Source organism: Paroedura picta, chromosome 4, assembly GCF_049243985.1.
Source record: "Paroedura picta isolate Pp20150507F chromosome 4, Ppicta_v3.0, whole genome shotgun sequence".
NCBI classification, from domain to species: domain Eukaryota; kingdom Metazoa; phylum Chordata; class Lepidosauria; order Squamata; family Gekkonidae; genus Paroedura; species Paroedura picta.
Window position 1 is genome coordinate 10206821 of NC_135372.1, and position 22202 is coordinate 10229022.

The window sequence follows — 22202 nt, forward strand, 5'->3', positions numbered from 1 at the left end:
AGTTCCAAAGTAAGCAGAAAACCTCACCGGACCATTGCAGCACTCCTCTTGAGTCAGGGCTAAGCTTTTCTCAGCCAATGTTCAGTGCAACAATGTGCAGAGACGTGGGTGCCTTTGGGCATGTACAGCGTGGCCTTCTTAACTGCCAGCAGCTGCCACAAATCTAGGACTAGGGATCTGAGAGGTCCAGCTGGTGAGTTCCCTTCGCAACCCACAAAGGCATCCATAAAAAGCACCAGGGTAAATTCACAATGTTTGTGATTAGAGAGAATGGAACCTTCCTGTTTGGAAAATACAGAGAGACCTGCCGTGTGGCTCTGAGCATGTGCACCAGGGGTAGTCAAAACTGCGGCCCTCCAGATGTCCATGGACTACAATTCCCAGAAGCCCCTGCCAGCATTCGAGTCATCGGGTTGCCATTGGAGGGTGATTGTGTCCGTTCCCATTCCTTGTTTTTCAACATCCAAATAAGGTGAGCTGGATATTAGTAGACCTTGCAGAGAGAGAAGATTCGGAAAATATTTAGAAAAAAGAGCATACTTCGTTTTCACTTGTAAAAGTTTGTTATCATTTTAAAACCATTTGGATGCTGAAAAACAAGGAATGGAAACGGACACCGTGTCACTGAAGAAGTTCCGCGAAAATGGATGTAAACCTAGGAGCTCGTTTTGACAGCTTTGTGGACATTCAATAAATTCGCCATCGTCGACTTCATACGTTTCTTTTTTATTGGCTTTTACAGCTGCTAGGTCTTCTGGTTCTTAGATCCAGGCTGCAGGCTGGGCATTTAGGGATGGAGCTTGGGAAGGACACGGGCCTCAGTGGGTACCATGCCCTACATGCCACCTTCCAGAGCATGCGTTCTCTCCAGGGGAGCTGCAGTCTGGAGGTCAACTGTAATTCCAGGGGATCCCCAGGCCTCACCCGGAGGCTGACTCCTATCGAGCATCCATAAATAGTGCCAATACAGCTTGGATTGGGAAGGGACTTTGTCCAGACAGGACTGGCCTGTATAATGCACCCCAGATTTGCAGAACTGACGTTTAGTATAGGAGACATTTTTAAGACATCTGCCCCAGTCCCTTGAGTAAGATCACAACGATAGTACAACTCCTTTGGACGCTAATCTCAGGAGGCATTCTGTTTTACGAGGTTCTTTAGGACCTATATTCCCATGACTTTGTTACCTCTTAACTTTCAGACTGGGATGTGAAAAGAACTCTAGCGGTAGCAAACATTTTTTCACTCCTTTTGCCTATTGGGTGATAAGCGATGGACAAAATGATCCCAACTCAAGATCCATGTATCAGGGAGCTTTTATTGGAAAAGAAGAAAGTAAATGCATGTAGACGCAGGATCTTTCAGGTCATGCCTGGCCAATGCAAGCACGTAAACATTACTGTGGACTAGTCGCTTGGCCAGGCTTATTAGCAAGATGGCTGCCTTGCTGTCCTCAGCCAAGTCTGGTCGGGTCTCGGAAGCTAAGCAGGGTCGGGCCTGGCTAGTTCTTGGGGGGGAGAACAGGCCACGTCAATCTCCCCTGCAGGACTCTTGCCGTGAAAACCTGAAGGGGGTCACTGTAAACCAGCTCTGACCTGGGCTCCGCTGACCAGCCTGGAGAAAAGGAGGTTGAGAGGGGACATGATAGCCCTCTTTAAGTATTTGAAAGGGTGTCACTTGGAGGAGGGCAGGTTGCTGTTCCCATTGGCTGCAAAGGACACGCAGTAATGGGTTTAAACTTCAAGTACAAGGATATAGGCTAGATATCAGGAAAAGATTTTTCACAGTCAGAGTAGTTCAGCAGTGGAATAGGCTGCCTAAGGAGGTGGTGAGCTCCCCCTCACTGGCAGTCTTCAAGCAAAGGTTGGATACACACTTTTCTTGGTTGCTTTAGGATGCTTAGGGCTGATCCTGCGTTGAGCAGGGGGGTGGACTAGATGGCCTGTATGGCCCCTTCCAATTCTATGATTCTATGACCCCGTCCAGCTGCCTGTGTAGGAAATGACTGCTGTACTCTGGACACCTCCCCTCTTACAATCCCTGGTTCCAAAACTGGGAGTTGGCTTATTTGCAGGGGCGGGGGGGGGGGGGAGATGCAAAGTTTCCTACCGTTTGTTTCTCCAGCCATCCCTGCGGGGCAGCCTGGTCCTGTTTGGGGAAGGTATTGAGGCAAGCAGGATGTGAGCTGCATCAAGAGAGGTTTGGGGGCTTCAAGACTTCCCCTCCAATCTTCTCCTTGGCCTGCCCCCAACGGAGTCAGCGTTGCCTCCTGACTAGGGTTGCCAACCTCCAGGTGATGTAGTTCCTCTGAAGGAAACAGCATGAACGTGCATGAATTTGTCTTTTCTTTTTAAATCACCGTGACCCATCCAGCCAAAGGTCCATCCGGTCAAGCCCAGTGGCCTCTGAGAAATGCCCAACCAGGATATTGGCTGTACAGCCTTGTAGTCTGCTGAAGTCCCCGCCCACCCCTAGCTCCACCCCCAAACCTTCAGGAAACTCCCTTCCTGGAGTTGGCAACCCTAGTTCTCCTGGCTCTGGTGGGGTAGGGGACCTCCTGCATGCTTGAGTGACCGTCCTGCCCTAGAGCATTGCCCCAATCTGCATATGTATCGTAAGGCTCTGTTGATGTGGAGCGGCACTCTGTAGATGCTCAGAAGAGCTCTCGTCAGTGGGGTTTGCTTAGGCTGCTCCTGTACCCCCGGCAGCAGAATTCAGCCAGGGAAGCTTTTCCCTTTGCAAAGATCAGCATTCTTTCCTGCCGAGTAAAGTGCAGGAACTGGGCCAAGGAAAAGCTGCCAACCAACAAACTCCTGTAAGCCTTTAAAAAAAAACTGGGTACATTTGTGGAGGACATCTCCAGGAGCCACAGTGGCACAATGGAGCCTCCTTGTCAAGAGGCAGTCTACCCTGGGCTCCAGTTGTGGGGGAAAAAGCAGGCCAGAGCGGTCTGCTACTTGCTACTCTATGTTTATTGCTATTTTGGAGCTATATTAAGGATGGATGCGTTTGTATTTTCTCTGAGTTTTGAAATGATTGTGTTCCACCTGGGAAGCATTTTACTGTGAAGGTTTTGTTTTTAAAAAAGAAATTCGGCTTCACGCCCTGGCAGAGTGTTGGCTCTGACGTTTGGTCGGCTATATCAAGGAGATTTAGAAAGAGAGATCCGTGATGTACATGTGGATTCTGGCTGTCCCGTCGGAAAAGAGCCCAAGACTGATGAACGTTGGGCCCGATCCAACAGCGCTGTCCTCACGCTCTTAAATAAAATGTACGAACTGAGGAATCACAGGAACCAGCAGATTCTAGCTATTAATTAATAATAATGCTTATTATTATAATAATAATCCCTTATAGCCCTCTCTTCTTTTGGGGAGCTTGGAAGGGGAGGGGGTCCTCCCCTCTTTTGTCTTTATAACAACGCTGTTAGGTAGGCAGCATTGAGAGAGACTGGCCAGCAAGCTCCACAGCGGGGGGGGGGGGGAGGATTTGAATCCGGGTCCCCCAGTCCTGATATAGGCTGTGAGTTTCTCCGATACCGATAGATGTAAGCCAGCTCCCCCCCCCCTTTCCTAACAGCACCGGCAGGCAGTCAGTCAAATTGGGATGGAAGAGGAGGGCCGGATCCTGCTAAACTTCGAAGCCGAGCTGGAAACCCTCCTCGGGGCCAGGGGCCCTTCTTCCAATTTAAGCGGCGATTCCAGGGAATTCAGACACGGCTCATTCACGCACTGCATTTCTTAACTCACAGAATTCACTGGCCCAGGATAACGTGGTGGGTACCAGTTTCATTTATTTAATAGGATACACGGCAGCTGTTAACGACAAGGGCTGTCTGGGACCTCCTTGTGCAGAAGAAGAAGGAAAGCAGGTTTTTATACCCCACTTTTCACTATTTGCAGGAGTCCCAAAGTGGTTACAAACCCCTTTCCCTTCCCCTCCCCACCACAGACACTCTGTGAGGTAGGTGGGTCCGAGAGAGCTCTGACAGAACTGCCCTGCAAGAACAACTCTGAGAGAAATGGGTCACACTTCACTCTGAGGAGTGTGCCTCTGAAAATTGGCCTTCAGCTGCAACGCGCTGAAGCCTGCAAGCAGAATCTCTCAACCTATCCTACCTCTCAGGGCTGTTGTGAGGATAAAACAGAGGTGACGAGAATGATGTAAGCTGCTTTGGGTTCTCACTGTTGAGAAAAGGGGAGTACGAATGAAATCAAATCAAGAGACAGCCAGCTTGGTGCAGTGGCAAAGAGCAGGCGCTGTTCTCACAGAGCAGTTCTCTCAGAGCTTTCTCAGCCCCACTCACCTCACAGGGTGTTGTGGGGAGAGGAAGGGAAGGTGATTGTCAGGTGCTCTGAGACTCCCTCGGTTACCAACTCTTTTTCTAAATAAGCGTTAAGAGTGACAGCTGCTTCGTGCCCTCTGTGATAGACTGCCTCTGAACAGGGAGGTTTCATTTAGCTGCTATGATTAACAGCTGTGTCTTGATCGGGTCTGATTTCAGGACCCGAGTGTCATGTGCCAGAGAGGTCCACAGTGGACAGCGTAGGCTCTCTGGAGTTCTCCAGTGCCTACGCCCATTTCTTCACACATCTGTTTTGCTCTTGGTCCCGAAAGAAAGCCAAAAAGGGGGAAGATGAGGCCCAGAGAACTTGACAGTTCTCTCTGTTAGCGAAGGGAGCATTAGGAGGAAGGCAGAAAGGGGGGGAAGAGAGAGAGAGCGAGGGAAAGAGAGCAAGCAAGCCAAGAGAAAATGGATGCCATGAATATTTGATAGGAAATGCTGAGAAGGGGGGGGGGCTGCTTTGAGGGGAAGAGGGGATGGGAAGAAATGATCTTCTAAAAGGCCTTTCATCTTTCTCCCCACCCGGCAGAAAATCTTTATGAATGACAGACTCTGGAGCAGTAGCAGAGTCTGGTGGGTCCTCCACGTGGTGAGGACGTCTGACCCTAGCTGCCCTTACACATGAGTAAAGCTCCGCTGACCTCAGTTGGACTTCTGTCCCAAGGAGACTGGCACAGGATCTTCTGCTCCATTTCAGCTGTAAGAGCAAAGGCAGACTGTGTAATTTGAAAAAGGGAGGGAGACGGGTTGCAAATGAGCAAGCTGGTATCTTGCAAGGCCTGCTTTGGTTATCCCGTCCACTCATAGACTCGTGCTCACGCTGACCGGCTGAAAGCCACGCCAAGTAGGATGAAAGCCACCCTGCTGTCCTTTGCTGAGGCTGTAGGAATTAATGGCAGGTCAGAAACATCTGGCTGGCCACTAGCTGTTAGATAGACTAACATTGGACCTGGAGGCTCTCTTAGCAATCAGAAGGACAACTGAAGCGTCCGAATGGATTGGACCAGAGCCCTGGAATTACGACAAGGAGAGGAAAGGGGGTGGGGGAGAAAGCCATCCCTCGGAATGACTAGAAGGGGAGGGAAAGGGAGGTGAAGCCCTCCCAGAATCTGCCATTAAAAGGTAGACTGCCTCAAAACCTGAAAGCTCACAATTTCATCTAGAAGTTATGAACCGTTAAGGCTGGATGCTTTTTAGAACTGGCCGCTGAAGGGCCTGGGTAGTCTTGCTCTCTTGTCTTTCCCTAAAGCAGGGGTAGTCAAACTGCGGCCCTCCAGATGTCCATGGACTACAATTCCCAGGAGCCCCCTGCCAGCGAACGCTGGCAGGGGGCTCCTGGGAATTGTAGTCCATGGACATCTGGAGGGCCGCAGTTTGACTACCCCTGCCCTAAAGTAACACAAACCAGGGGCATCTGGGACCCACTTCTGTTAGCTCATGTGGGGTGAACAGAACTTTGCCGTGGGAATCTGGGAGCGACGGAAAGGGCAACAAGGAAAGACTGCTGTCTGGGACGATATCAGGGGAGAGCTGCCGAAAAGCAAACAAACAGGGTGGTTCCAAGTCAGGGGTGGGGAACGGAAGGTCACTTGGCCTTTCTCTCAGTCATGGAAATGAAAATGCCGCACATCAGCACTCGGGGAAAACATTTCGCAAGTCAGCTGAGCGGTGGAATCAGGCGTTTGGGGAGGATGTGAGGTTACACCCAGGCATTGCAGAGATTCGATACAGCCTGCCAGTGTCTGCTTCCTGTGTGTGTGTGTGTGGGGGGAGGGGATGGGACAGAGAACTCTGCACATGCCCCGAGGAAATTATTATTTTAAAAGAAATTTGGAGCAGAGAAATTATCAGATTGAAATTTAAATTTAAATTGCCATTTTTCTTGGAGTCGACTCTGCAAAGGGCAAACAGCAGTAGGAGGCGGTATCAGAGCTAGAGAGCCTTCTTTGTGGCCTCCAGTCTGGAGAACTGGGTTTGATTCCTCATCCCTCCTCCACATGCAGCCAGCTCGGTGACCTTGGGCCAGTCCCAGTTCTCGCAGAGCTGTTCTTGGAGCTCTCACAGCCCCACCTCCCTCACAGGGTGTCTGTTGTGGGGAGAGGAAGGGATAGGTGTTGGTAAGCCGCTTTGAGACTCCTTCGGGTAGAGAAAAGCGGCATATAAGAACCAACTCTTCTTCAGTAATATCAGCCTCACCTCCCTCACAGGGTATCTGTTGTGGGGAGAGGAAGGGATAGGTGTTGATAAGCCGCCTTGAGACTCCTCGTCGTAGAGAAAGGCAGGGTATAAAAATAATTCTCTTCTTTAGTTCTGTCGTTGACCGCCATTCCTTTTTATCTAGTGGGTATTCTGATATCACGTCTAACCCTAGTTGGAAGGGGCCATACAGGCCATCTAGCCCAGCCCTGTACTCAATGCAGGGTCACACTTTAAAGATTTAATTTTCCTTTTTGAAGACTCATATATGATTCTATGGGAACAGGGCCGGTTTATCCATGCAGCACACGTAGTACCTGCTATGGGCCCTGCACTTTCAGGAGCCCTGCGTGATGCCTTCTCCCCACTGTAGCCTCCCTCCTCCCCCCTTTTTCCTCTTTAAGGACATTTGGAGTGACACCCCATTCCACTGTGCAGTGCCTTCCATCCTCAGTTTGGCTGTTCCTGACACAATTGTACTCTGCTCTGTAAATCCTTAACCATTCCTGCATAGTTTAAGGACGCATGGTATATCCAGATCTCTTTGGATCTCTGAAGTTAAGCGGAGACAGTACTTGGATAGGAGACCACCAAGAAAGGCTCTGCAGAGGATGGCCATGGCCAGCCACCAATTGCCTTGAAAGCCCCCCACTTGGGGTCACCTAAGCGAGCTGTGAATTGACGGCACTTTAAACGCAGCCCTCTGGCTCCAGTACGGAACCTCTTTCGGCTCTGAAGCCATCGGTTACAGGCTGCTGAGATAGACTGCTTTTGAAGCTGGAGGTTCCATTCTGCTTGGCTCAAGACTGCCAGGATCAGGTGTTCTGCTTCCCCTCCCATCCTGAGGTCAGAGTCCGGAACCGGTTGGCACCCCGAGTCCAGTCTCCTGACAGAGTGCCCTCAGAGGGGAAGAGAAGCCGTTCCCGCTTTGGCCTTCTCGCTGCAGTTTTGTTGCTCTGCTTTCCGCGGAGGATCTGGGAGTGCGCAGCCCTGGACTGTGTTGCTTTGATGTAGGATTCAGACGGGAGGCAGGCTGTTCTATTGACGCGCGGGGCCGCGTTAAAAATAAAAACATGTCATGGGGGAAAGTAATGGATGTGACAAAACAGAAAATGCCACCAAAATAGAGGTCTGCTTTGATGCGCGATGGAGAAAACTAAAATGCAAGCGGGGATGTGTGTTTGTGTGTGTGTGTCTGTGTGTGTGTGTATGTGTGTGTGTGTGTGTGTGAGAGAGAGAGAGAGAGAGAGAGAGAGAATTTCCCGTCCTGCATCTCCCACCTCTTACACCAACAATGGAGAGTCTGCCCAGCTGTGTGACGCTCTCTCTCCCGTGGCTGCCAGCTCTGGTTCTGGCTTCTGCCTCTTTCCACCACCACAGGCAGCGGTCCAGGTGGAGTTAGCTCCACTCACCTGGAGGCTGGCTGCCCGGTTCCGTCTGGGCTCTGCAAAGAAGCCACTTAAGGAGTGATTTGTAATGCTCTGAGGACAGGAGGTGGGTGCTGCGGATGCTGTTGCTGTGGCAACCGAGATTAGCCCAGCAAGGAGGATGCTGAGGGAATGGTGGCGGAGATGAGGCCCGAGATGAATCTTGCCGTAGAAATAAATATACCCAGAGGTGCCCTGCGCCGGGGGAGGGGGATGGCTTCGTTCGGCAGCATCTTGTGTGCCCAGCCCCCTCTCATGCTCTCTCCCACACAGGCAGATGTGCTTTCCTCTTTGCCACATTCTGGCGCAGCGCTGGCTGCTGCTGTCCCTGGCGTTGGGTCTTCCACAGGGTTTGCCTCGCATTTTTCCATTTCCCGCCCAGGTTTCGATCGCCCGTCTCCGCCGCAGGAATCAAACCAATGCGAGCCCTTCTTCGGCACCATTTCCCAGTGCTCGGGCCGGAAAGCCCCGCATTGGAATGGAAACAGGCGGCCAATGGCCTTTTCAGCATTGATCGCTCCTGAGCGGCACAGAATCAAAACCTGTGACTAAAAAATCAAGACAGGAGTGCTCGAAGCTGGGAGGGCTCTGGGAAATCGGAGGCCTGAGAAGACCCATCCAAAGGCCAAAGGGCACTGGCAAAGGGCACGCCTCTGGCCTCCAGATTGCAGAGCAGGACTCTAAACTAATCCGACAGGCTGCCGGAAAGGGGCTCTTGGAGAGGAGAATCCGTTTTGGAGGCCCCATCCAGCCTCCAGAGGCTACAGCACAGCCCCACCCGAGCAATTCTCTACCCCTGAGTCACCTTCTCCCTGGAGACAGGGCCCAAGGGCTCCTTAGCCCCTTCTTCCCCACTGTGGCAGATGCCTTCTGCCTTGAGGTCAGCTGGGATGCCCAAAGCCTCTCTCAACCAGGGACGGGGGGCTTAAAGAGCCCCTGGCCTCTGCCACCCTCATGCAGAGGGAAAATGCCCCTGGCTACAGTTGGCACCCCCTTCAAGGATCGCTGCCTTGTTGTGGCGAGGGGGCTTGCGTAGTTCAGTGAAGCTATGAGCTATGCCGTGCAGGGCCACCCAAGACAGATAGGTCATAGCTGAGAGCTCTGACAAAAGGTGATCCACTGGAGAAGGAAATGGCAAACCACTCCAGTATCTTTGCCATGAAAACTCTATGGACAGTTCCAATAGGCATAACGATATGACGCCGGAAGATGAGCCCCTCAGGTCGGAAGGTGTCCAATATGCTACTGGGGATGAGCAGACGGCTAGTACGAGTAGCGCCAGAATGAATGAAGCGGCTGGGCCAAAGCCGAAAGGACGCTCAGTTGTGGAAGTAACTGGTGGCGAAAAGACAGTCCGATGCTGTAAAGACTTTTATTCCATAGGGACCTGGAATGTCAGATCCATGAATCAAGGCAAGCTGGACGTGGTTAAACAAGAGATGACAAGACTGAACATAGACCTTTTAGGAATCAGTGAACTAAAATGGACAGGAACGGGTGAATTTAATTCAGACCATAAGGAAGGCCGAGCATCAAAGAATTGAGGCTTTTGAACTCTGGTGCTGGAGAAAACTCTTGTGAGTCCCTTGGACTGCAAGGCAAACAAACCAGTCAGTCCAAGAGGAGATCAGCCCTGACTGCTCCTTAGAAGGCCAGATCCTGAAGATGAAACTCAAATACTTTGGCCACCTCATGAGAAGGAAGGACTCCTTGGAGAAGAGCCTAATGCTGGGAGCGATCGAGGGCAAAAGAAGAAGGGGACAACAGAGAATGAGGTGGCTGGATGGAGTCACTGAAGCAGTAGGTGCAAACTTAAATGGACTCCGGGGAATGGTAGAGGACAGGAAGGCCTGGAGGATCATTGTCCATGGAGTTGCGATGGGTCAGACACGACTTCGTACCTAACAACAACAACAACAGTTGGCAACTGCCACATGGGGTTAGAACCGATTTCGAAGCTGTCGAGTTCTCTGGGAGAAAATAGCAGCTTCGAAGGGTGGACCTCTGTGGCATCATACCCATGATGAGGTCCAACCCCCCCCCCCGCTGCTTGAAGACCACCAGTGAGAGGGAGCTCCCCACCTCCTGAGGAAGCCCATCCTGCTGCTGAACTAGACTCCTAGAATCCTAGAGTGGGAAGGGGCCATGCAGGCCATCCAGTCCCACCCGCTGCTCAGTGCAGGATCACCCTCAAGCATCCAGGAGAAGGATCTGTCCAGCCGCTGCTTGAAGATGGTCAGTGAGGGGGAGCTCCCCACCTCCTGAGGCAGCCCCCTCCACAGCTAAACTAGACTCATAGAATCCTAGAGTTGGAAGGGGCCATGCAGGCCATCCAGTCCCACCCCCTGCTCAAGGCAGGATCAGCCTCAAGCATCCAGGAAAAGGATCTGTCCAACTGCTGCTTGAAGACCACCAGTGAGGGGGAGCTCCCCACCTCCTGAGGCAGCCCCCTCCACAGCTAAACTAGACTCCTAGAATCCTAGAGTTGGAAGGGGCCGTGCAGGCCATCCAGTCCCACCCGCTGCTCAGTGCAGGATCACCCTCAAGCATCCAGGAGAAGGATCTGTCCAGCCGCTGCTTGAAGATGGTCAGTGAGGGGGAGCTGCCCACCTCCTTAGGCAGCCCATTCCACTGCTGAACTAGACTCCTAGAATCCTAGAGTGGGAAGGGGCCATGCAGGCCATCTAGTCCCACCCCCTGCTCAAGGCAGGATCAGCCTCAAGCATCCAGGAAAAGGATCTGTCCAACTGCTGCTTGAAGACCACCAGTGAGGGGGAGCTCCCCACCTCCTGAGGCAGCCCCCTCCACAGCTAAACTAGACTCCTAGAATCCTAGAGTTGGAAGGGGCCGTGCAGGCCATCCAGTCCCACCCGCTGCTCAGTGCAGGATCACCCTCAAGCATCCAGGAGAAGGATCTGTCCAGCCGCTGCTTGAAGATGGTCAGTGAGGGGGAGCTGCCCACCTCCTTAGGCAGCCCATTCCACTGCTGAACTAGACGCTAGGATTCTATGAGTGGGAAGGGGCCATGCAGGCCTTCTAGTCCCACCCCCTGCTCAAGGCAGGATCAGCCTCAAGCATCCAGGAAAAGGATCTGTCCAACTGCTGCTTGAAGACCACCAGTGAGGGGGAGCTCCCCACCTCCTGAGGCAGCCCCCTCCACAGCTAAACTAGACTCATAGAATCCTAGAGTTGGAAGGGGCCATGCAGGCCATCTAGTCCCACCCCCTGCTCAGTGCAGGATCAGCCTCAAGCATCCAGGATAAGGATCTGTCCAGCCACTGCTTGAAGACCACCAATGAGGGGGAGCTCCCCACCTCCTTAGGCAGCCCATTCCACTGCTGAACTAGACCCCTAGAATCCTAGAGTGGGAAGGGGCCATGCAGGCCATCCAGTCCTGCTCAATCCAGCCCTGCTCAGTGCAAGATCAGCCTCAAGCATCCAGGAGAAGGATCTGTCCAACTGCTGCTTGAAGACCACCAGTGAGGGGGAGCTCCCCACCTCCTGAGGCAGCCTATTCCTCTGCTGAACTACTCAGACTGTGAACAGTCCCCCCCCCCAATATCTAGCTGATTCATTCTCAGTGTCCCTTTAAACAGCCTTGTAAAGTAGGCCAGTTTCCTCGTGGCAGCTGGGGAGAATGAGAGAAGGGATATGTGCCTGAGGTCGCATGGTGCTCTTTTTCTGTCCCTTTACATTTTAAACGGCCTCCTCGGAAGCAGCAAATCCGGAAGGCTGTGATTCTGCCATACAGGTCCGTGGGGCTGGCTGTTCCGGTCCGGTTTGGATGATTATCTAAAACTTTCCACAATGTGCATGCCTAGTTGTAAGTCTGTGGCAGAGGCCAGATTCCAGCCAGTGAACACCACCCTCCCAGTTGGCCGTCCTTGCTTGCACACTGTAAATCCATGAGAAAGGGGCCTGTGAGCACGGAGATAATTTCTTCCAGGCAGCTTTAACTCTGGAGATCCTCGGAAGTCAGGCACGGTCAAAGGACTGTTTGGACAGCCGTGAAACTGTCAACATTACGTTTGATTTCATTTTGCTTTGTGCCGTGTTGAGATTTCGTCTCCCTTGGCATTGTGCCCCCACTTTGGCTGTGCCCTCCCTGGCTGGCTACAGCATTCAGGGCCGGTGCTGTCCAATGCACTGCTGTCTCCCAGGATCCAGGCCTGCTGCTGGGGTGGTGGGCCGCAGGTTCTGAGGATTTCTCTGCCCTCTCCCCCGCTTGGTGCTAAAAGTTGCAATGTGAGTCTCCCGGGGAGATCTGAGCAGATGTGCCTCCCCTCCACCAAGCCCTTTCCTCCCATGATCTCAGCTGCCAAAGTTGGGGGTGGGGGTGGTCAGAGGTAGGCGCTGTTGGGCATTTGCAGTTCCAAACTAGCGGTTTTTTGCTTGGGGTTGCTCATGCAGCAAAGCCGGCTCAGGGGCAAAGGTGCCAAGCGTTTTGCATATGGGCTTGTTCTTTTGCCGGCTTTCCGAGGAGATGGGCCAGCTGCCTTGCCAGCCAGCCGAATGACATTAAAAATGGTCCGGGAAGAATGCCTCCTAGGAGAAGGGAGAAGGGAACCTTCCGGGCTATATTATCCATTAGGCACCGTGCCTAGGGCCCACAATACACTTAGGGGCCCGCAAAAGTGTTTTCATTTGCATGCTGGCAGGAGCTTCATGGGAACTGTAGTCCATGGATATCTGGAGAGCTGTAGTTTGACCACCCCTGCGTTAGGTAAACATAGAGTGGCCAGCCTCCAGCCAGCCAGAGGTCTCCCAGAATGCCAACAAATCTCCAAGAAACAGAGAGAAATTCCCCTGGAGAAAGGAGGTTCAAAATTTGTGTATTTGTATTTGTCTCAGTGTGCGAAAATTATACCATATGTTGTATGAAGTGTTACTGGAAGTTTAAATCTGTTATATTGGAAGACTACAAGATTTGTTAACTTGGAAATGTATTATTAATAAAATTATCAATAAGGTGCAAAAGAGAGAGGGGGGGGCACCTTCCGAGGGTGGACTTTATGACATTATATGCCACTGAGGCTCCAGCCTCTCCCTCCCCCAATCTTTGGGTATTTCCAACCCAGAGTTGGGAAACCTAGTTAAAGGCTTGTTTTTTGCTGTTGGCCATCAAAGGCTGGAGAAGGATGTTAGTCCACAGCTGGGCTGGGGAGGCAGAAGAGACTCTGGCTGCCACTGCCGGATGTATGGGAAGAAGGAGCAAGCCGGGGAGGGGCTGGAGATGGGAAGCCCCGGGGGCTTCTTGGGGGGGGGGGGTAGCCAAGCCACAGATCGATTTGAGACCTGCAATTTACCCATGGAGCTCCAGCTGCCCAAAACGGGCTTTGCATTAACTGGAGCAAATGAAGAGTCCTGGGACCCCCAGTTTCCTGAACGGAATGATCTTTCCCAACACTTTCTGTCCAGTAGCCAGATCCTGCCAGCACCCCCCAAAGCGGTCCTTTCCTCCAAGTGAACGGATCTCTGTCACCTGGGGATTAGATGTAATCCCAGGAAATCTCCAGCTGCCACCTGGAGGTTGTGTCCTCGTGGCTCCCAAAGGTGCAAAACAATCTTTTTTAAAGTATCATAATAACCAAACACAGTTGTAAATATGTGTGTAATAATGCAGCAATTCAACCAGCGTGATGTAATAAAATAATTCAGGTTATTTTATTCAACAGGTTAGTTCCAACTGAAGTCCCAACATGATTTTTTAGTCCCCCGTTTTGCAAGGTGGCTTCTGCCACAGAGCTTGGAGAAGTAATAATATTAACACGCTTTTCAAGGGAAGGCAAAAGTTGAAGAATTCTCCCAAAAATGAAATAATGGACTTGTCCATGGTGATTTTTCAAGCTGCACATAGCTTACTCTGTGATCCAGGGAAGGACCCCAAAGGATGTATTCTGTCCCCCCCCCTCCAGATGGCAACAGAGCTAAAAAAATCTGTTCCACTTTGCACATGAAAGCTTATACCCAGAATTAAGCCCAGTGGATTTTCAAGGTGCTTGGTTCTACTGATTCAGATCAACACGGTTACCCATCTGACTCCATAACGTTAACAACAGCCTGGCGAAGTAGGCCAGGAGCCTGATCCAGAAGCTCCAGGTGTGGCCTGTAGACCCCCTAGAATTACAACAGAACTCCAGACTACATAAATGGCTGTTTAGATCAGGGATAATCAAACTGCGGCCCTCCAGATGTCCATGGACTACAATTCCCAGGAGCCCCCTGCCAGCGAATGCTGGCAGGGGGCTCCTGGGAATTGTAGTCCATGGACATCTGGAGGGCCGCAGTTTGACTACCCCTGGTTTAGATGAACTGACCTCTAGTCTGCAGGTGGAAGCTGGCAACCTTTGTACCCGGAGTTTGGGGGTGGAGTCTGGGGAAAGTGGGGGTTGGAAAGGGGAGAGCCCTTAGCAAAATATAATGTCCCAAAATCCCCCTTCCAAGCAGCCATCTTCTGCCAGGGAACTGATCTCTATAACCTGAAGATCAACAGGGGTGGCCAAACCGTGGCTCGCCAGATGTCCATGGACTACAGTTCCCATGATCTCCAGGCCCCACAAAAGATGAAAACCCACTGTGTATTAACAACACCGCTAAATCAGAGTTTATCCCGTGGGGAAGAAGCTTATCCAGAGCTTTAAAAGCACGAACAGAACTCCCAGAGTGTGTAACTGTTACTCGCCATGAGCCTTAGGGGAGTGGCGGGCTATAAATCCAAATAATAATAATAATAATAATAATAATAATAACAACAACAACAACAACTGTAGGGATGCCACTGGAAATCCCAAATCCAAACAAGAAACAGGTAAAACTAGCATTTCTCTGGAGGCCTTTGGGTAACATTCATGATTTTATTGCAGAGTAACAACCCCTAAAACATGAGGAAGACCGAGGAAGGTACCACGTTCCTACAGTTACACCCTTTTGTAGCATTACCATGGTGTGTTTGTGCTTTTAAAGCACTGGATAAACTTTCCCCATCTTGCACAAACTCTTACTTAGTTGTGTTGTACGAAGGAACCCCTAAAATAAATTGTTATGCTTCAAGGACCCCCAGAAGAGGTGCCAGCTGGCCACACGTCCCTGCCATTATTATTAATTTGTTTATTTTATTTACAAATTTATATACCGCTGCTCTCCATCTGAACTTGCGGTGGTTCACAACAAAACAATAACAACCAGTAAACCCCTAAACCTCCCTAAAAATATTAACATTAAGCATAAAATATTACAAGACGGCGATAAAAGAGTTCCAATTCCCACCCTCTTCGCCCTCTGTCCAACTAGCGGTCAAAGCTCTCTCTCAATTGTGAGAGAGGGTCCAGATCTAACTATTACTAAGTAACTCTAGGACCCTGTACTGGCCTCAACCATATGCCTGGCGGAAGAGCTCCATCTTACAGGCCCTGCGGAAAGCTGACGGTTCCGACACGGCCTGTAGCTCTTCTGGGAGCTCATTCCACCAGGTTGGGGCCAGAGCCAGAAAAGCCCTGGCCATGGTCGAGGCCAGGCGGAAGTCCCGGGGGTCCTGGGCCAGCCAGCAAATTCAGACCCGCAGAGCAAAGTGCCCCCCAAAGTGGCATAACTACATGTGACCTTCACCCTCCTTTTGCTCCCTCCCACCAATTTGATTACGGACCCTTTTGGAGCTTTTACGGACCTTCAGTAGTCCACAAACCCTGGTTAGAAATCCCTGGCCTACAGTATTGTTGCTGTTGTTAGTTGCAAAGTCGTGCCCGACCCATCGCGACCCCATGGACAATGATCCTCCAGGCCTTCCTGTCCTCTACCATTCCCCGGAGTCCATTTAAGTTTGCACCGGCTGCTTCAGTGACTCCATCCAGCCACCTCATTCTCTGTCGTCCCCTTCTTCCTTTGCCCTCGATCGCTCCCAGCATTAGGCTCTTCTCCAGGGAGTCCTTCCTTCTCATGAGGTGGCCAAAGTATTTGAGTTTCATCTTCAGGATCTGGCCTTCTAAAGAGCAGTCAGAGCTGATCTCCTCTAGGACTGATCGGTTTGTTCGCCTTGCAGTCCAAGAGATTCGCAAGAGTCTTCTCCAGTACCAGAGTTCAAAAGCCTCAATTCTTTGACGCTCGGCCTTCCTTATGGTCCAACTTTCACAGCCATACATTGCAGCATACTGCATGCAGATTTGTACATCTTTCCTCAGCTCCCTGTTTCTGCCACCCATTGTTCCGGCAGCACCCTGCTTTTCATGTTCATGGCCTAGTTTGCCCCCTTGCTTTTCCACCCCGCCTGGCCAGTCTACAAAACAGCCCTGCTTCCCTCTCCGGAAAGGATACCCTCTTTCTGACCTTTTGCATTCCAACAGCTTTGTTCTGTGAGCTGTTGGAATGTCCCTTAACGTCCCATGCCATCCATCGACCAACGGCCATGGTGGCCTGCCAGCATTTTAATTGGGGGCCCCTCGCTTGCCTTCCAGCAGCCGTTGTGGTGTTCAGAAGTTAGCAAATTTCTGCAGATGAAATCTCTTAAAGGCAGAGGGGGGGGGGGGATTAGACTAATATTGTTTTCTCCTGGCCAGTTGGCCATCCAGAAGTCTGGAAATCTTTCCAAAGAGAGTGCGAGAAAGAGAGAGAGAGAGGTTTGTTCATGTCCCTTTTGGGCCTCTTTTTCAGGGGCATGTAAAAACTCCTTAAATTCCAGGAAAGAATTGAAAGGAACCAACTGGGAGCGTTGTTTTCCTTTTAATTCCGTCGTTTTCTCTGAATCTGGCCGGTCTTGGGGTGGGGATGGGATTTTCTATGGATCACTTTGGAGTTTTGCAATCTTTGCAAAACAGAATGTTTTATCCTGTTGCTAAGCCTGCTGGAAATTGCAAAATGGTTTTATTATCTGGAAACTAGAGACGGGCCGTTTTAAACCCTTTTTTAAAAAAAATCTAAGCTTGCCTCAGTTCCTCACTACTTGTTTCTGCTTGGTTTAAGGCTACCCATTCCTTGCATATATTTCATTATCTGAACAAATTAAGGTTACCAACCTCCTAGTGTCGGCTGGGGATCTCCTGGGATTACAGCTCACCACCAGAGGTCCGTTCCCTGGAGAAAACAGCCACTATGGAAGATGGACTCTGGCATTATATCCCATTGAAGTCCCCCCCCCCCAATTGTGTGCTCCTTGGTCTCTACCCCAAAACCCCTAGGTATTTCCTGACCTGGAGCTGGCAACCCTAGAACAAATGGGGCTTGTTGGCTTGGATTGTCCCCCTCCCCCAACATCAGTTTATTGTTGTTATTGTACTACTAGTAGTAGTAGTAATAGTAGTAGTAGTAGTAGTAGTTATTGTTATTGTTATTAACTCAATTTGTATGACTGCCACTTTAGGAAACCGGCTCGTGGCGGTTCACAATATTTCAATACAAATCAGTACATTAAAACCCATGAAAATTCCCCACTAAAAAACCCTATAAACAGTGACTCGCTCACAAGGATTGCAATTGAATAAAACTATTCCTACACAGGATCCCTGGATGGGCAGAAGGGAGTGGATGGATAACTGGGCATAGGGTGGAACAATCTGGGGAACTGGGCCAGTCTAATGCTGTTTGCTCACAAGTCCATAGAAAATGAAGCCCCAAGTTGAGGGCCCTTGATAAAGCATCAGATCAAAAGTCATGTGAAACAATATTTTAATATTTCACTGGCAGTCTTCAAGCAAAGGTTGGATACACACTTTTCTTGGATGCTTTAGGATGCTTAGGGCTGATCCTGCGCTGAGCAGGGGATTGGACTAGATGGCCTGTATGGCCCCTTCCAACTCTTTGATTCTATGATTCTATGGTTAAGAATTAGTGAAGCTGCCTACTGAATCAGGGCCTTGGTTCATCAGGGTCTCAGACTGAGGTCTTTCCCATCACCTGCTTTCAACTGGAGACACTGGGGATCAAACCTTGGACCTTCTGCACGCCAAGCAGATGCTCAGCCACTCAGCCACAGCCCCTCCCAACACCTACGAAACATGCCCCCACCGACTGTCAAAATAACATTCTGTTTGTTCTGCTCAATATTTTAATATTTCTCCTCCAAAGAAATTCCATCATATGTATATTATTTAGGGTGGTCAACCTCCAGGTTGCTCCTGGAGGTCTCCCAGTATTACAGTTGCTCTTCACAGGCTCACGATCCGTCCCCCTGCAGATCGTGGCTCCTGGGGAGGGTGAATGGATAACATTATGCGCCGTTGAGGTTTCTCCCCTCCCTAAATCCCGCCCTCTCCTGCCTCTACCCCCCAACCTCCAGATATTTCCCAACCCAAAGCCGGCAGCCCCGAATTCCCATTTGACCGTATGACAGTATGCAGGGGCCTTCTGCCTGGCTCGGATAATTGAGAATCCTTCTCAGGCTGGCCAGAGTAGATTTATGAACATCCTGTATTCCAAACACAACCATGTTCTTTAGGTAAAATTGACCCCTCCTTGCCTGGTGTTTTCGAGTATCCACCTTATGCGAATCTCGGAGTTGTTTTTATTAACCACATTACAGCTTGTCCTTCTGAACTCTCAGTTTTGGCTACTTGGAAAGTTTTAACTTTGTGATAAACCCCTCTCAGTTATTTTGTCTGTAGCTATTGTTTCACCCAGTCCTCTCACCATGCGGATGTAAGAAGAGCCCTGCTGGATCTGACCAGTGGTCCATCTGGTCCAGCCAACCAGTTAGTCTATACTAGACTAGTTCTCTTGAGTTCTAGTCTTCTAGAGGCATCACGTAGGAGCCAGCACCATGGCGCGGAGAGGAGGGCGCTGGCCTCCTTTCCTCTCCTCTATACAGGGCAACAAAGATGTTGAGGGGTTTGGAGACCAAGATGTATGAGGAAAGGTTGGGGGAGCTTGGTCTGTTTAGCCTGGAGAGGAGATGACTGAGAGGGGATCTGATAACCATCTTCAAGTATTTAAAAGGGTGCCATATGGAGGATGGAGCAGAATTGTTCTCTCTTATCCTGGAGGGACAGACCAGAACCAGTGGGATGAAATTAAAAGAAATTCTGTCTAAACATCCGGAAGAAGTTCCTGACAGTTAGAGTGATTCTTCAGTGGAACAGGCTTCCTCAGGAGGTGGTGGGATCTCCATCTTTGGAAATTTTTAAAGGGATGCTGGGTAGCCATCTGACGGAGAGGCTGAATCTGTGAAGGCTCAAGGGGGTGGCAGGTGACAGTGGATGAGCGATAGGGTTGTGAGTGACCTGCATGGTGCAGGGGGTTGGACTAGATGACCCAGGAGGTGCCTTCCAACTCTATGGTTCTAGGTGTGGCCAAACTGTGGCTCTCCAGATGTCTGTGGACTACAATTCCCATGAGCCCCTGTGATGCTGGCAGGGGCTCATGGGAATTGTAGTCCATGGACATTTGGGGAGCCACAGTTTGACCAATCCTGCTTTCAGTTATAGTTATTTCTGCTGTTGAAGAGCTCTGCACTTGGATAGGTGACAGGGCAGGACACGGAAGGGCAGGGCAGGGCAGGGCAGTGCCCATCTCTTGTCTGGCTGGGGGAAGTGTAGCGTTGCCATCTCCAGGGTCAGAAAGATCTGTAGACTTGGGTGGGGTGGAGCCTGGGAATCTTTCAGGAGGACGAGGACCTCAGAAGGATACCGCCCCATCCTGTGTTCTTTCCCAAGCAGCCCTTTTCTTCAGAAGTGAAATGAATGCTGTAACCAAATACATGAATAATAAATTCTGGAAATGAAGTCTGCAAATCAGCGGTGATTCCATGGTGGGTGGGGAGCTCCAGTCGCCACCAGGAGGCTGGCAACCCCAGGGAAAAGCATTTCTCAGCTGGGAATGAAAAGAATTCCTTAGAGGCACAGATCCGCACGCCCACCCCGGACGGCCTGTGGAAGAGAACAAGGCTGTGGAAGGAAGGGCCTCCAGCAAGGAATGTGCAGCAGAAAGGGACGGGACAGGGAAGGAAGGGAAGATGTGAGGCCACACACTGTGTGTATTCCGTGTCCGGTTCATTGTGAAGCACAATGGGCCTCCTCACAGACGCGCACGACAGTGTCCATCCCCGCCCCTCTGCAATTCGCCTCTGTCGCACTAAGCTCTTGAAGCCAGCTTGTTTGCAGCTCCCTGGGAATGGCTTCTTTTTTCGGTTGGAAAACGCTGGTTGCAGGGAGGGGACCCCAGTCAGGAGGGTGCCCGGTAGCCCCACCATCCAGCTCGAACTCTCGGTGTTCCTCTTCCCACAGGCTCCTGTGTTATGGCTGCCAGCTCTGGGCTGGGAAAGACCAGATTTTTGGGGGGTGAGGGGGAAGGAAGGGACCTCAGGAAGGCATAGTGCCATGCTGGCAGTGGCTCATGGGAATTGTAGTCCATTGATACCTGGAGAGCCACTCTTTAGCAAGCCCTGCATAGAGGCTACCTTGACTAAACTGTGGTTAGCCAGATGTCCGTGGACTATAACAACCATGAGCCCCCATCAGCATGGCAGGGTCTCATGGTAATTATAATTCATTGTTGTTGTTAGTTGTGAAGTCGTGTCCGACCCATTGTGACCCCATGGACAATGATCCTCCAGGCCTTCCTGTCCTCTACCATTCCCCGGAGTCTATTTAAGTTTGCACCGGCTGCTTCAGTGACTCCATCCAGCCACCTCATTCTCTGTTGTCCCCTTCTTCTTTTGCCCTCGATCGCTCCCAACATTAGGCTCTTCTCCAGGGAGTCCTTCCTTCTCATGAGGTGGCCAAGCTGTGGACATCTGGGAAGCCACAGTTTGTCCACCCCTGTTCTGAAGTAACCATTTTCTCCTGATCGTGGTCATATGGAGATGAATGGTAATATTTTTGTTATTATTTTATTATTATTACTATATTATTGTTAGATTTATAGACCTCACCTCTCTGCAAGCAGGCTCAGGGCTGTTTCCAAAATAGTTAAGAAGTTCATAATCAAAATTTAAAACATATTACAATTAAAATTCCGAACCTAAATCTCCCCTCGCCCCGCCCACCGTACCCCACCCTGTCCCACCCAGCCGCCTTCCATCTGTCCTGCCGATCGGCTGTTGGCCAGGAGTGAATGTCCAGCGGAGAAGAAAGGGGGGCGGATGAAAGGCGGGAGGCCTGCATGGCCTTAGGCACAGGCCTGGCGGAAGAGCGCTGTCTTACGGGCCCTGCGGAACTGTCACAGCTCAGTCAGGGCCCTGATCTCAGACAGCAACTCATTCTGACAGGACCACGAAGGGCCTTACAGGTCAACACCAAAATCTTATTAAAGGTAAAGGTAAAGGTATCCCCTGTGCAAGCACCGAGTCATGTCTGACCCTTGGGGTGACGCCCTCCAGCGTTTTCATGGCAGACTCAATACGGGGTGGTTTGCCAGTGCCTTCCCCAGTCATTACCGTTTACCCCCCAGCAAGCTGGGTACTCATTTTACCCACCTCGGAAGGATGGAAGGCTGAGTCGACCTTGAGCCGGCTGCTGGGATCGAACTCCCAGCCTCATGAGCAAAGCTTTTAGACGGCTGCCTTACCACTCTGCGCCACAAGAGGCTCTTTAAAACCTTATTACGACTACTATTATTATTGCTATGTTGTCATTGTTTTGTTGGACTTCCAAATGGTCTGAAGCATTTCCTCTTCTCCTTCCAGGGTGACCGACAGTAGCAGCATCCAGCAGGAGAGACTGCAGGCCATTGCGGTGAGACCCTGGTTTTCATTCCGACTTCTGTGCCACTTGGCGTTGCTTGCAGGGGGCTGATCCCATTAGATGAATTCCGCACAGGCAACTGCAGGGTGCTTTTGGAGTGAGGGGGCAGCCCAGTTCCTTCTGTCGTCCGGGGATTCATAGTTGTTCCAGGAGATCTCCAGGCCTGACTTGGAGGCTGGCAACCTTATAAGGGACTTCCGCCCGGCTATTTGTGCGCCTCCCCCACCCGTGGGCTTTGCCCTTGGTTAGAGGCCGGCACCTTGAAGCATCCCTACCGGATGGTGCCAGCTTTCCGAATCTCCTTGCCCGATACAAGGCTGCACAAAGGCAGGGATTGTTCGGGAGGGAGGAGGGGAGGAACTGGAGGGTTCTGGGGACACGGATGAGGCCGCTGGGACAAAGCAGCCCAGCCAACTTCCAGTCGCCAAGAAGAGTCAAAGAGACTCCAGCCTTCCCCAAGGTCTGGAAAAGTTCAGGGCTGGAATTGGAAGGGGATGTTTTTCAGGCCGGAAACTGTTCCAGAGAGAGAGAGAAAGAATGAGAGAGTCTATTCTAGGGCTGCCGACTTCC

At 51.0% G+C, this 22202-nt stretch overlaps 1 protein-coding gene across 2 annotated transcripts in view; it reads left to right on the forward strand.

Annotated features, from left to right (window-relative positions):
• The window catches only part of PALM (paralemmin), a 49764-nt gene that overhangs the window by 3158 nt on the left and 24404 nt on the right, over positions 1-22202 (forward strand). For both annotated transcript variants that reach the window (XM_077331803.1, XM_077331804.1), the window contains exon 2: positions 21575-21623. In XM_077331803.1, the coding sequence (XP_077187918.1) occupies positions 21575-21623 (49 nt within the window). The remainder of the gene's footprint in view (positions 1-21574; positions 21624-22202) is intronic.